Source organism: Sorex fumeus, unplaced genomic scaffold (assembly GCF_029834395.1).
Source record: "Sorex fumeus unplaced genomic scaffold, SorFum_2.1 ptg000061l, whole genome shotgun sequence".
In the NCBI taxonomy this organism is placed as follows: Eukaryota; Metazoa; Chordata; class Mammalia; order Eulipotyphla; family Soricidae; genus Sorex; species Sorex fumeus.
In genome coordinates this window covers 39,989,959-40,004,872 of record NW_026606118.1, presented here as the reverse complement: position 1 = coordinate 40,004,872, position 14,914 = coordinate 39,989,959, and the positions used below count along the sequence as shown (strand labels likewise).

The 14,914-nt window shown below is 39.1% G+C and overlaps 1 protein-coding gene and 1 non-coding gene across 2 annotated transcripts; both read left to right on the top strand.

Moving 5' to 3' along the window:
* Positions 1-1,479: 1,479 nt before the first annotated feature.
* CENPW (centromere protein W) lies at positions 1,480-10,807 on the top strand. The gene is made up of 3 exons (XM_056126305.1): positions 1,480-1,649; positions 7,783-7,896; positions 10,732-10,807. The coding sequence occupies exons 1-3, from the start codon at positions 1,524-1,526 to the stop codon at positions 10,756-10,758; spliced, it is 267 nt and encodes an 88-aa protein (XP_055982280.1). The 5' UTR covers positions 1,480-1,523; the 3' UTR covers positions 10,759-10,807.
* Positions 5,749-5,876, top strand: LOC130034853 (small nucleolar RNA SNORA22). The gene has a single exon (XR_008794175.1). It is a non-coding gene; the product is annotated as a small nucleolar RNA SNORA22 (small nucleolar RNA).
* Positions 10,808-14,914: the final 4,107 nt, after the last annotated feature.

The window sequence follows — 14,914 nt, the reverse complement described above, 5'->3', positions numbered from 1 at the left end:
AGTTAAGGAAACTGAGAGAAAAGATGATCTCTGTAGGTCAAATGGAATAACAATAGTTCTTAGGAGAAAGGTCAGAGGTCAGGAGTGTCAGAACCCAAAAAAGGGTCTGTAATATAAATGGAAGGCAAGAGTGATTCCACTATAAAGATAGAGGGAAAGAGGGAAAGAGGAAAAGGACTTTTTTTTAACGGATGCTATGGATGGAACCTAGAATTTCACACAAGCAAGGCAAGATTGCTAAGCTCAGTAACTCCGTTCCCTGCCAGCACCTTAAACCAAGAATAGCAGAAATCTGTAGATGAAAAGTGCAGGGAAACAGTCACCCTGAAGAAAAGCAGCATAGCTGACACCTTGATTTTAAGACTTAAGAACCAAAGCCGATCAAATTCGTATTGTTTTAAGTCATCAAGTTTCTGGCAGATTGTTATAATAGCAATAGAAAAATGAATACATATGAAATTCTCTCAAATCCCTTCTTAATGAGCCTCACGTCTTCAATTACTTCTATTATAAAACTACACGAACACTTTTCTACATGCAATAGTAAGTATTAGAACTGAAAAGAAAACTGTAGTGGCATATAGGGTGAAAGATAGGAACAATAGCAGACTGAAAATTTTCGAAATGAAGAATAGTAGTACACCATTTGTTTACACATATAATACTGAAATCACAGTTGCTTCGGGGACAGTATTCTAGTGACATTCGAACAATCCTCAGACTACCAGTTTGCAACAGACGATAAATCCACATCGGAAATAAAGTACCATCCAGGCTTTCTGAATTCCCAAGCGGGATGGATGGTGCTTTGTCTAACACACAACGAAGTACAGAAGATGGCAAATTGCTTGGAGAAGTAGAACGGTTTCAATGAACTGGCATTAAAACTATACCAGTAGTTATATCTGAAAGGTGTTCAATTCAAGGGTGTAGCATTTGTTAAGAAAATCTAGGAAAACAACAACAACAACAACAACAACAAACCCTCGAGTAAAATCAAATGAAATCACGTGAAAGTGAAAAGCTGTTAGTACCAGATAATCCCCTTCCAGTTCTTTAGGAAGAAAAATAATATCAGAAACTTCTTTATCATTCATCTCTGTAGCCCACTGACTCTGTCTAGGTCACGAGAGCTTGAGAGTAAGTGTAAGTGCTTTGAGCATACCAGCCTTTTTCTGCAATGTTCCAGTAACTCTATGGAACAGGGATCAAATAGGTTCAAAGGAACAGGTTTGATGGACAAGCCCAGCAAGGCAAGCCCCGCCCCTCACGGCGTCACACGGCGCCCTCGGGGCCGTGTGCGTGGCGCGCCGCGGGGGCGGGGCTAGGTCGGTGACGTCACTAGCGAGCGTCTGGCGCGCTCCATTGGCGCTGAATTCAAAAATTGCCACCGGGGCCGCTGGGTCCTGCAGAAGCGTCTGGCCGCCCAATTGTCTTTTGGTTGTCCTGGTCGCTGCGAACTTGGGTGCTGTGCAGGGAAGACCTCGGCAAGTGGCGACTAGCAGTCGTGCCCCGGGGAGAAGATGGCGTCGTCGGGCACCGTTTCCCGGAGGAACCAGATCGAGCGGAAGGCTCCCCGCGGCTTTCTGAAGCGCCTCCTCAAGCAACGGAAGCCTCAGCTGCGCCTGGAGACCACCACCGACTTATTGGTGAGGGGCTGTCCCTTCGTGGGGGAGGTTGGGGAGAGCGCGGGAGAGGGAGCACAAATAAATCTTAGCCTCCCCCCTTTTTTTGGAGGGGGGGGGCGATCCCACCCAATCTAGTTGTTTTTTTCAGGTCTAAGAACTTGTCAACCATGCCTAAGCAGGCTTTTCCCAGACTCCTCTACGAGCACGGATTCTAGACCCTGTTGTATATTAGGGTCCCCCGGGAGAGGTAGAGACCTGGATTTCCTTTAGAGTGTGATATCAGATATGCATTACCTCGAGAGCGCCGCATTGTACTTAAAGGGGGGAAGCTGGCGTTAAGTTTCTGCTTGCAGGGGACAGGCTGGTAAATGCGCAAAGTAAACTTGTGCAAGTAGTGAGTGAAAGCTAGACTTCTGGAAATAGATTTTGGACTCATTTCTGGGTCATGTTTATTTGACCTTTGTTAAAGGCATTACTGACATTAGTGCCTTTCGAGGGACCTCCCTTCCTGTCTTCTTTCCTGCCTCCTGGTTAGGGTGGTAAACATACCGCTCTGTTTTTCATTGGCTGAACTTGCAGAAGAACCCTGATCCAAAAGTTATTCGAAGGGCAGAAAGCTCTTCATTGTGTATTTGATTTCTGCGAAAGGAACAGAAGAACTGTGTATTAATTAGGTCGTGTTGCAAGCTTAGCTACTACAATGATGTGGTCACCCAGTACCTGCAGAATGAAACTCACCGAAAGAGTCACTACGCCGTATTTTTGTCTTTGATGTCGAATGTCTTTCTCTTGAACGCCTGAACATATGTTCCTCTAGTAGAATGACTCCAGCGTCTCTATAAAGACACGTCCTGTGGTCTGTCACAAGAGAAAGAAGGAATTCTAGGTGGGCACCTAATTTCCAGGAATTCCAAACAAAAAGTTGGGTTCTGTCAGTCTGTTTTTAAACGACATCTTCTTTCCATCTGGGCATTCCTATTTCTCTTCTCCTTCACCCTATTGCCCATTTGCAATATCAGTATCATATCAGTCTACTGAAGAATTGTGGTCGTGGTCTTGTGTCCACTTTATTTGATCATTAAAGCCCACAACACCCTCTCACCTCCCCACTACAGTCCCCTCTAAGCAGACCTAATACTTTTTTGTTCTTTTTTGTTCCTTTAAAAATATATATTGGTTTGCACTTCCCTCTCCGTTTCTTACTCTCTGTTTCCCATAGTAGTAATAGAAGTGGTTCAGGTGAGTTGGGTTAATGTGAAATTGCTTGGCAGAACAGTTCAAGAATCATTATTCTGGAGTTTTCACTGGTGCTGAATGGTCCAAAGAGGGGGGAAAGAAATGTATCCGATTGAGAATCCAAGCAACTGTGAACTGATAGATCAGAAATTAGATGTAATCTGTTTTCTTTTGCATTCATACCCACCCAGAGTAACATTTGGACAGGTGAACTCAATAGTGGAATGAAATCTGGGTAGCCTGGGGGATGATACGGACCTGAATTTCTAAACCATTGCAGTGTTGAGAAAAGGAAATCTTTTGGCTTTTTGTTCCCAAGTATATGCTTGTTTTTGTTTTTTCTGTCTGTTCTCCTCCCCACCCCCCGCCCCCACACACTGTCTTATATGTGCTGTTATCATCCTAGTTTCCTTGTTTATGGTTTTCTTTCACATTGACTCCATAATCTTAGCCAGGAGGAGGTACCATAAGAGGCATAAACACTTACAATTAAGGTGGTATGTTTCGATTTCCTTTTCTCTGAATTTGACAGTAGTAAAACTGTGTATCAGACCATTAGTTATTAGGATACAGACACTTGTTTTCTGTTTCATTGTGGCATGCAACTTGAGGGGAGGAACCATGTTTAATCTCCTTTTGTGTCACCCATTATCGTTAACACAAACCTAGTCTACTTTTCTGTCTTTTGTGCATATTTCTTCCTTCAGAAGATGTCTTCACCACGCTCCACTTAACAAACTCCAATCCTTTGAGCACCGGTTCAAATGCCACTTCCTCAGTGAAATTTATCTTAAAATCAAACTTGTCTTACATTGCTGTTGCTACACATTTGTCTTTAATATTATGGATTTGATTTCCAACTATCTGAGAACTCTTTGGGAGGAGGGATTCCAAACCCAGATGTGCTCAGGGCTTACTTCTGGCTCTGAGTTTAGGGATCACTTCTGGAGGCTCTGGGGACCATATGTGTTATCAGGATTGAACCTGGATTGGCCACTTGCAATCATCTCCACTTTACTGTGTAAACACACAAAAAATAAAATGGCCAGCGGTCTGGCCGCTTCCCCACTCCAGGGAGGTCGATGGCGATGGTCAGGTGAAGGAAGGAAACGAGGCCAAGCTAGTGGGTCTTAGTAGCCGTTTATTACATGGAAGAGATGTATGTCATGGAGGCCTCAGGAATCCTCGAGCACGTGCGCCTTTGTTCTCTCCGCTTCTGTCCTCAGCCCCATCTTCCCAGGATCTCTGATGCACGTGTCCCCCCAGAGAGCCCTGAAATCTCCCTTATATAGATCATAGCACCTCTAAAGGGCGCAATATAATGATGTCATCAAAAGGAGTTATAGAAAGAACACTGAGGTGGCAAACATACATTGTTTCCTTACATCCGCAGGCCAGTAATCCTGGCCTCACCTTTTCACAAACTACAAGCACTTAGATTAGCACAACAAAGACCAGTCTGCTAGAGCTTGGAATCTACATCTCCAAAAAAGCAGTCTCATCCAAGCTAGTCAGGACACACAGGAAACTGCTTCTAGGACGTGTTTCTCCTCTCCTTGTCCAAACAACATATAAGCATACATAATATTAATCATTTCGTATGGACACAGTAAGAAATACTTTGAGCTTATAGAATTGCTCTCCTAGGGCCATCTCGATCTCAGACTGCAGTGCTCAGGCCAGATATCTTTCCTATTCCTAGCAGCAGGGCCCTAGTCTCGTCGTTACTTTTGGATCATGACATCATTTGCCTATGATCAAACTCTTATAGTTAAGAATCGTGGCACCTTGGCCTGGCCCATCGCGATGCCAGGGTAGCACATAACTTACAGGCTTGCCCTGGTTCCATCCAGTCCCACGTCGGGACCCTGCCCTTGGAATGCTAGGAAGTGAGGGCAACTGAGGCTTAAGTTGAGAAGGCAGATGCCCAGGAGTGAATAATATTCAAAGCCAATCAATTCCTAAGTTATAAAGCATAATATTAATTAATTGTCTTCCTGTATCTATACAAAAGGACATTGCATTAAAGTAAACTGCTCAAAGACATAAGGAGAGGAGAAAGGCAATATTGACTTACAGTACAGCTTCAGTGTCTAAGAAGGATGAGACCTTACAAATTGGTTGGGGAAGAGAGCATAGAAGAGGTTACAGACAGACAAAGTAATGGGAGTGACTTGGGAGCACTGTGATGGGCACAATCTGATAAACCTAAGCTCCGTGTACTCCAACACTTTACCACTGTTCTCGCTTTAAGCCCGAAATCATTTGATTGGTAACTTTTATATTCCTGGAGTTTAGCATAATACTATGAGCATTCAGAATGTATAATTTACTTTGGAAATATATAGTAACTATGTGGGTTGGTAGCACTGCACTGTAGCACTGTCCTCCCATTGTTTATTGATTTGCTTTAGCAGGCACCGGTAACATCTCACAACAGATTGTGAGACTTATTGTTATTGTTTTTTGTATATTGAATATGTCACAGTTAGCTTGCCAGGCTTTGCCTTGTGGGCGAGATACTATCAGTAGCTTGCCAGGCTTTCTGACAGGGGTGGAGGAATCCAACCTGGGCTGGCCGTGTGCAAGGCAAACGTCCTACCCGCTGTGCTATCACTCCAGTCCATGTGGGTTGGTATTCTTTGTAGTATTTACTGTTTCATTGTGTGGTATTTATTGTTCTTGGCACTTTTTTTGGTCATTTAACTTTATGCCTTATTGTATCCCAGGATTGGTATAACTGAAGATATCTGTTCCCCTTTTTGGTGAATCAACTTTCAGATTTATCACTTCAGTAATGCTTTTTGTGTATTTGGGTACTATTGGAGGTCTCTGACCGTCAAAGGGAAGAAACTGATTTTTTAAAACAAATATCCAAGAAATATTGCACAGTGAACACCCAAGTGTGCTCTATAGTTCCATTGGTTTTAAGTCTGCTGGAAAAGTGTCTGTTCTTTACCTCTGCATTGAAAGGATTATCTTTTTAAGTGTATTCAAAAAGTCAGCACATTATTTTTATTTTATTTTATTTTATTTTTTTGCTTTTTTGGGTCACACCTGGTTATGCACAGGGGTTACTCCTGGCTCTGCAATCAGGAGTTACTCCTGGTGGTGCTCAGGGGACCATATGGGATCCTGGGATGGGAATCGAACCCAGGTCGGCCGTGTGCAAGGCAGATGCCCTACCAGCTGTGCTATCTCTCCAGCCTCCAGCACATTATTTTTTTTAAATTGCAAAAAATAGATTTGTTTTGTAAATAATCTTTTGATTTCCTTTTCAGGTAAGCTGATCTCCCCCCACCACCCCCATCCCCAAATTAAATTCTAGATGGAGTGGCTTATTTTTTTTAGTTTTGAATGCTTAGCCTGTACTTAACATTAATTTTTTTGCTTCACTGATTTTAATTTCAAATAGTGGATTTGAGAGGCACCTCTTAGAGGAATAGTTTGCTTTAAAATTCTATGACATCAAAAAAATGATAATAATTTGTCTCAGTATTTATGGCTTATGTCCATAAAATGTAAATGATGTTCCATGTAGAATTCATTTGGGGCACTGTGAAGCCATCTTTTACTTGTACAATAATTATTTACTTCCTACATATTGAACCAAAGGTTACTAGGTGCACAATATTGGCAAACATAGTTTTTGCCCTTGTTATACAATATGTAAGTTATGTCAGAAAGTCCAGCATAATAGATGAAGTTTGTGCAATAATATGGAGTTGTGATAGGAAGTGATAGGAAGCATGATACATGAATTTACATACTGGAAGAGTTAGACTTTGCAAAAAAAAATATTTAAACCAATAGGATGCCAATAGGTAAGGTTTTATTTGAATGTTGAAAGAAGTTCAAAAGATCTAGTATAGAACTGGAAACCGAGAAAGGTGAAAGATGAAACTGTAAAAGACTAGTCATATGGTACTTAGTATTAAGGAATTTGGAATTTATCCAAAGGGCATCTGGAAACTATTTGTCTTTTGAAGTAGAAATTTAAGGGGAAATCTTACCATATTATTCCCATGTTTTTGCTACAAAAGGAGTGGGATATCGTTGGAAGTTGAAAAAGATTGAGATGGTATTCTGTACAGTGTAAGAGTTGGGTGCTTCAATGTTTTTTCTTTCTTTTTTTTTTCCCCACTTTGTTAGGACTCAAACCCAGGGCCTTATACATGCAAGGCAAGTGCTCTGCCATTGAACTCCATCCCAGCCCCTACTTCAGAGTTCTTATGCGAATTGAAGAAGATAATACATCACTGTATCAAAACACTATCTCTTCCCATGGAATCTTACCCTTATTTAAACACCTGTAATTGTCCACTAAAAATTTCTTTTTAATATTAATAATTAAGAATACCACATTACCTGGGTCTTTAATGTTTAATGAACTGTGGAAGAGTGTTTATCTGGAGTACACAATGCAGTGATTATTATGTTTGGTTTTTTTTTTTTTTTTTTTTTTTTTTTTTTTTTTTTGCTTTTTGGGTCACACCTGGCGATGCACAGGGGTTACTCCTGGCTCTGTACTCAGGAATTACCCTTGGCGGTGCTAGGGGACCATATGGGATGCTGGGAATAGAACCTGGGTCAGCTGCGTGCAAGTCAAACGCCCTACCTGCTGTGCTATTGCTCCAGCCCCCGTTTTCATTCTTTCACTGCAAAAAGTGTATACTGTACTGTATAAATGGCCAGAAAAAAGATGTTAAGGATATTTTGAAATAATACCTTAGTTATATCTCTTGTGTGGGGGCAAAGATGAACCTATATTAAATTTAATTCTGTGTTACTTTAAATGAAAGTTAATTAACTGAGTTACAATAATAAAGCGTGCATTACTAATTTTGGAGACTTAAATTAGTGCTAAAAGTTTTAGTGTTTGAGTTTAATTATCTTTTGGAATTCTTTTCTTTTAAAGATACATCTGAACTGCTTATTGTTTGTTCATCGACTAGCACAAGAGTCCAGGATGAATGCTTGTGAGAATAAGTGTAAAATCATTAAAAAGGAACATGTACTGGCTGCAGCAAAGGTAAAACCTGAATGTTTTTTTCTTGACCAAAATTTACTTCAAAACTGCCTTTGGAGTGCGGTGTAGTTTAGTAACAGCACATGCTGATCATATGTATGAGTGCAGTATCTTGTATGAAATTTTAAAACCCTGTGATGAAGGGTTTGATTCTTCTGCCCCTCTCCGAGAGCCCGACAAGCTACCGAGAGTATCCCGCCCACACGGCAGAGCCTGGCAAGCTCCCCATGGGGTATTCAGTATTCCTAAAACAGTAACAAGAAGTTTCACAATGGAGATGTTACTGGTGCCCACTTGAGCAAATGGATGAACAACAGGAGGACAGTGCTACAGTGCATGATGAAGGGAGGACAGGAGTTCTCTGACTGACAAAGGGAAGAGGCTGCCTCTTTTGGTTAATTGAGATCAGATATTGATGCAACACCCTTATCCCCCACAAATACATATCTCTTCCATATTTCACTGCATAGTTGTGCTCACATAGTTCTCACGCCCTGTGACAGAGTGGTTGCATGCACCTTTGGAGGTAGGGGAGCTGACATAAAACCTGTGATGATTACAGGATGGATTTCATTGCCACTGCCTAATTTAGATTCCTCATTCTGCTTTGTTTAGAGAGTCTGATACTTGGATTTTCATGTTAGTGTATTTTAATTAGAGTTAAATTTTCTATTGAGTATTAAGATTTCTAATGGTAAGATTAATGGCCACAACTTTACATCCTTTTGGCAGACAGAGAAAACAAATGACTGTTTATGTCATTTGAATAGGTTGTTTTATTTTTAAAAATTTGTCACCTTAAATTCATTAAAATGTCCTTGATCACATTAAACTTCTATAATTGCTTATTTTCTAACTTCGAGTTTTGACTAACCTCTCGATGAAATAGATGAGCAGAGAAAATTGCTTCTTATTGCTGTTTCTATATGATGTATGAATGAGTCGGATGCCTGCAACACACATACACTGTCACTGTCACTGTCCTCCCGTTGTTCGATTTGCTCAAGCGGGCCCAGTAACGTCTCCATTGTGAGACTTGTTACTGTGTTTGGCATATCGAATATGTCACGGGTAGCTTCCCAGGCTCTGCCACGCGGGCAAGATACTCTCAGTAGCTTGCCGGGCTCTCCGAGAGGGGTGGAGAAATCGAACTCGGGTTGGCCATGTTGGCTGCTTGCAAGGCAAACGCCTACCCGCTGTGCTATCGCTATAGCCCACATACGCACAAAAAGCTTCAGGGATTAGATAAGTTTAAATAACACAATATACTTCTTTGGGCAGTTAAAATATTATTTTATAAAGAGAGCTTGTTTATAAGACTATGTGAGAAATTGGCAGCTATGTTTGATTGGGGGTTGACTACTTTTGATAGTCCTCCTCTGCAGATGTTTAAGCTTTTTTCATTTTGTCCTATCTTCATTTTAGAATAATAAGAGGCTTATAGTAGGTACAAAAATGATTTCCCATGTGATCTTTTATTCAGTGTCCCATCGTGTTAACATATTTCTGTAACTATAGTCATCAAGTTTGGAAGAGTATAAGAAATATACTTATAAGAGTATAAGTCCATAGTATTTTCCTTTGTGTACCCATCTGTAAGAACAGAAAATACTAGCTTAGGGTATAAACCTATTTGGCGGCATCTGAAAACCTAGACTTCACCATGCCCTGGCATTATGTAGGCAATTTAAATTCTTTTGTAATAATATAATTTCGACAAGTTTCTAGATTATTAAAATGAATATAAAATTTCTTTGAGGTAGCATGGCTTTAGAGCTGGAGTAGTACTTTGTGTATTTGAAATTTAGATTTTTTTTGTTAGTGAATCATGAGTCTAGTTATCTAAAGTTGATCAGTTGTTGAAGAAGTTTTAGAGATAGGGCCCGAGAGACTACAGTGATTAAAGCACTTGCCTTGCACATGGCTGAACCTGGTTTGATCCCCAGCGCTGCATGTAGTCCTCCACCAGAGTAGGCCCTGAGCTTAAAACCAGGAATAAAAACCCTGAGTCCTGCCCCAAAACCAAAACCCGAAGTTTTCGAAAATATTTAGATTTGTTTATTCCTCTTAAATTTTATTTCTTGCATGGGCTCTGTACGTTGAATGAATGTCTGTGTAATTGGGGCCTGAGCTACAGTACAGTGGGTTGGGTGTTTGCCTTGCACACAGCTGATTCAGGTGATCCCCATATCCCATATGGTTCCCTGAGCACCACCAGGAATCTCCCATATGGTCCCCCAAGCACTACCTGGAAATAATTCCTGAATGCAGAGCCAGGAGTAACTCCTGAGCATCAGCCGGTGTGACCCAAAAGGAAAAACAAAACAACAAATAACTGTATAAACTTTTCAGCATAAATGACTAATCTTGTTTTCTTTCTTGATATAATTCCAACCCCCCAAATTTTTGTGTGGCAATGGATATTGCTTTGTAATTTTTAAATGCCTGGCTTATAATAGGATTTTCAAATTTGAAACATTCTTGACTTTTTGAATTACCAAATAATGTACAAAACTTAAGTTCAAAACTATTCACTTGAATAGTTTCACTTAGAGTTAAAGAAAATAGTGTCTGGAAGTTACTGTAGTAACTGTAAAAGTTAATATAAAGCAGATTTAGTGAATCTTGATATGTTTCACATTCCTTGAGAAAAGCAGACTATTTTAGAAAAGTCTCAGATTATTTATAAGGTAAAAGATTCCCTTGTCATTTTCCAAATTGGTTTCTATAACTTCAGTCTTGTGTGTTATGTACATAGGGGTATTTAATGTTTTGTTCAGAAGTTTCCTTCTTTCCATAGGCATAATATGAATCTTAATTTCTTTTCCCTTTCTACAGGTAATACTAAAGAAGAGCAGAGGTTAGAAATCAGTGGACTCATTTTTGAAAAACATGCAATGTATATTAAGTGGTAATATGTTATGAATCAGTTCATGTAATTAAATATTAACTAGTTGAATTTTTGTATTTGTAAATTTTTTTTACTGGAATATTTCAAGCACTCGCCTTAAAACCTTTTTCTGTGAGTTATGTTTCATTAATATTGGTTAGGTGTTTTGCTCATTTTGTTTACACTTTGTTGCTGTTGCAAATGTTTAACATCAAAAATGAAATCTGATTTGAAGAAGTATTTTTTTTAAATTAACTATTTAGATATAGCAGCAGTTAGCTGTTGAATTAATCTTTGAAGAAAGATAATATCTAATAAAATCTAGGTACATTTCAAATATTAATTTTTTGAGGGGAGAGTACGTATAAGGTTAAAATTTCTCTTTTTTTTCTTCCTTATTTGGCCTGTAGATATTTAGTTATTTCAGTGCTCTTTCTTTTGAAAAGATTTTTTTTTTCTCCACAGAATTTTTCTCTGTCACAAATCCATTTTCTTATTGTTGTAGGTTATTCTTGATTTCTGTATTACTTCAATTTGCTTCATTCTTCAGTAGTAACATATCTAGCCTTCATTTATTTATTTATTGGCACTGATTTGCAGAGGTTTTGACAATAGAATTTTATACCTACATTGTTCCCAACTCTAACCCCACTACCAGTTACTTTATCCCTCCACCCATGCCCCAAGTTCCTCCCTACTTCACAATCTGTCTCCTAGACAGAAATTTTAAGTTTAATTATTGTACTTTGGGTCTCAAGCTTTTGATAGTGTTGGGTCTAGTGATTTAGACGTATACAGATACCTTGCCTCTATACTACAAATAAGCCTGAGCCCTCTGAGCATTGCCCCTATATTATTTCAAGAATGTCCCCCTCCATTTCTCTCTTTCACTGGCATTTTTGTTTCTGTAATCTAGAGCCACTCTTTTGTCCATCACTTTAATACCCTGGATATACTATTCTTTATACCACATACTAATGAAAACATCTGTCTTTGGCGTAGTACCTCACTTACCATAAGATCATAGTCTTTATTAATGTCACTGTATATTGCAATCAGAGTGAATCCTCCCACTACCTTAATTTTCAGAATTGTTTTTGACCCTTCTAGTTTGCTTTTCATGTAAATTTTAGAATATTATTTGTTCTTACCTAAACTTTTGCTAGACATTGGTAGTAATTATATTAAACTGTGTCAATTTGGTGAGAGTTGGTTTTTACTCTGTTGAATAGTCCATAAATAAATGAATATAGTTTCACGCTTATAAGCTGTGTAAACTCTTGTTTGTCCATGTTGCTTGTCATTAATCTGAATGATAATCTGAATACTTTGGCAAGGTGTTCATTTCATTGACAGTTTGTTTCCCCCTACCATTCTCTGCTGTCCTGTAGTCTCATTTACTGTACTGTAATTCTTTTGGAAGTCCCATGGTATGTAAGTTCCTGTGTCAAAAACAAAACAAAAGAAAAACCAGGAACAAATGCTGATGGAATTGTGGGAAAAAAAGAATATTTATTACTGTTGCTGGGAATGTAAACTGATTTAGCCACTCTGAAAAATAGCAGAAAAATTTCTCAAAAATTAGAAATAGGACCACCATATGACCCAAGCTATCTCTATCCCAAGAACACAAAAACACTAATTAGAAAAGATGTGCATACCTGTGTTTATTGCAATACTATTTATAAAACCAACATTTGGAAACAACTCAAGTGCTCATAACAGAATAGTGATTAAAGAAGATGTGGTATTTATATACATAGTGGAATCCTCTTCCACTTCAAGAAAATATAAAAGTCTTGCTTTTTGCTACAACACGGATATAACTGAACGTTGTCAGGTTAAATGAAATAGGTCAGGGAAAAGACATGCTGATTTAGCTCATTCATGTGGTATATAAAGAAGCACCTGGGCAAGTACACCCCCACAAATAGCTAACAGATATAGGTTCCTGAAACAATTTGTATTACAGGTCCACAAAACAGTATTTCTAGAGTACTTCTGTGTTCCTTAATATCTTTAGTGTTTGTGTAAGAGCTTGGAAAAGGATAGCTGCTTTATTAGTAGATTTTTCTTAAATACTGCAGATTAGTTATTTTGCCTATATTACATGTACTAAAAACAAGTTTTCCTAAGAGTCACATGTATCATTTTTGATATAGCATATAACATATAATGAGAAAAATGCTGAAAGTACATATCTCAAATGTGTACCTTTCTGTAGTTGGCATAATTTTGACTTGTACTGATTCCTCCTGATAGTACTTGGGAGATATGCAAGGCCAGGAAGCACGTGGGCCATTGCACCCCCACAAATAAGTAAAGCAGTCCTTTGGGAAAAAAAAAAGATGGGAAGCATTACCTTCCCCAAGTTACAATTGTACTACAAAGAGATAGTAATTAAAACAGCATGGTATTAGAATAAAGACACCAGTAGATTAGTGGAATAGAGTTGAATACCCTGAAACAGACCCTCAAATTATGATCACTAAATCTTTGACAAAGGAGCAAGAAATATGAAGTGGTGCAAGGGAATCCTCTTCAGCAATTGGTGCTGGGAAAGCTGGACTGCTACATGTGAAAAAAAAAAGACCTTTGTCTAAGCCATGCACAAAAATCAGATCAAAATGGATTAAAGACTTCAACATCAGACTTGAGTTCATAAGGTACATGGAGGAATACGTAGCAGAATCCTCCATGATATTGAAGCTAAAGGTGTCTTCAAAGATGAAACACCACTGACCAAGCAAGTGGAAATAACAATAAACAAATTGGACTACATTAAACTTAGAAACTTCTACACCTCAAAAGGAAGTGACTAAGACACAAAGATAGCCCACGGAATGGGAAAAATCATTTACCTAATGTCCATCTGGGATAATGTGTTAATGTTAAAGATATATAAAGCACTGGTAACAAGAAAAAACATCCAACTCCATCAAAAAATGTGGAGAAGGAATCAACTGAAACTACCTCAAAGAAGAAAATAGCCAAAAGGCACATGAAAAAAATACTCTACATCACTAATTATCAGGGAGATGCAAATCAAAACATTGAGATATCATCTCACACCACAAAGACTGGCACACATTCAAAAAAACAAGAACAACCAGTGCTGGCTGGCAGATGCGGGGAGAAAGGGATTCTCATTCATTGCCAATTTGTCCAGCCTTTTTTGGAAAACAGCATGGGCATTCCTCAAAGAATTAGAAATTGAGCTCCCATTTGACCCAACAATACCACTTCTGAGAATATACTCTCGAGACCCCAAAACACACACTAGAAACACCATCTGCACTCTAATGTTCATTGTAACACTTCACAATAGCTTCTAGAAAAAACCCAAGTGCCTGAGAACAGATGACTAAAGAAACGATCATCTACACAATGGAATACTATGTGGCTGTTAGGAAAAAAGAAGTTATAAATTTGCTTATAAATGAATAGAGATGGAGAGTATCAGTGTTGAGTGAAATAAGCCAGAAGGTGAGGGACAGATAAAGAATGATGGCACTCATTTGTGGAATACATATAGTATGAGACTAATATCCAAAGCCAAGAAGAACGGCCAGAAGGACTGCTCAGTGGCTGGAAGCTTGCCACAAGTGTGTGGCGGGAGTGGGGGGGGGGGGGGGTGGCAAAGGACAGTTAGGATAGAGAAGGGATCAGTATGTCTAGTGAAAAATGGTCACTCTGGGCAAGAACTGAATGTTAAAAGCAGATAAAGGATTGTACATGATAACCTTTTAGTATCTAGTAATACCCAAAAAGGTGGGAAAGGGGGAGGGGAGAGAGCTTGTCTGCCATAGAGACGGGTGGTGGGGAAGGGAAACGGGATATTGTTGGGGGGAAATGTACACTAGTGAAGGGATGAGTGTTGGAACATTATATGACTGATACCTCTGTATTCTCTCTTGCCTTACATTTTGCATATTCTTGAGACTCAGAACCACTAAGCTTCTCTAGTGAAGAGTAGCACTATAACACTATATAGAGACAAAATATTCCCAAGGGGAAAGCATCTGGAATTTGCATGTTGAATTCATACTAAGTGAACCAGCTGGGAAAAGCAATCTATTTAGGTACTATATTTGAGCTACAAATAAATGCTTTTTTTTTCCCACCTAAGTG

Excerpts from the sequence above, each read along its gene's own strand:
- CENPW (XM_056126305.1), top strand. The coding sequence starts at position 1,524 with ATGGCGTCGTCGGGCACCGTTTCCCGGAGGAACCAGATCGAGCGGAAG. Across the intron at positions 1,650-7,782 it reads AGACCACCACCGACTTATTG|ATACATCTGAACTGCTTATT; the intron begins GTGAGGGGCTGT and ends TTTCTTTTAAAG. Across the intron at positions 7,897-10,731 it reads ATGTACTGGCTGCAGCAAAG|GTAATACTAAAGAAGAGCAG; the intron begins GTAAAACCTGAA and ends CCCTTTCTACAG.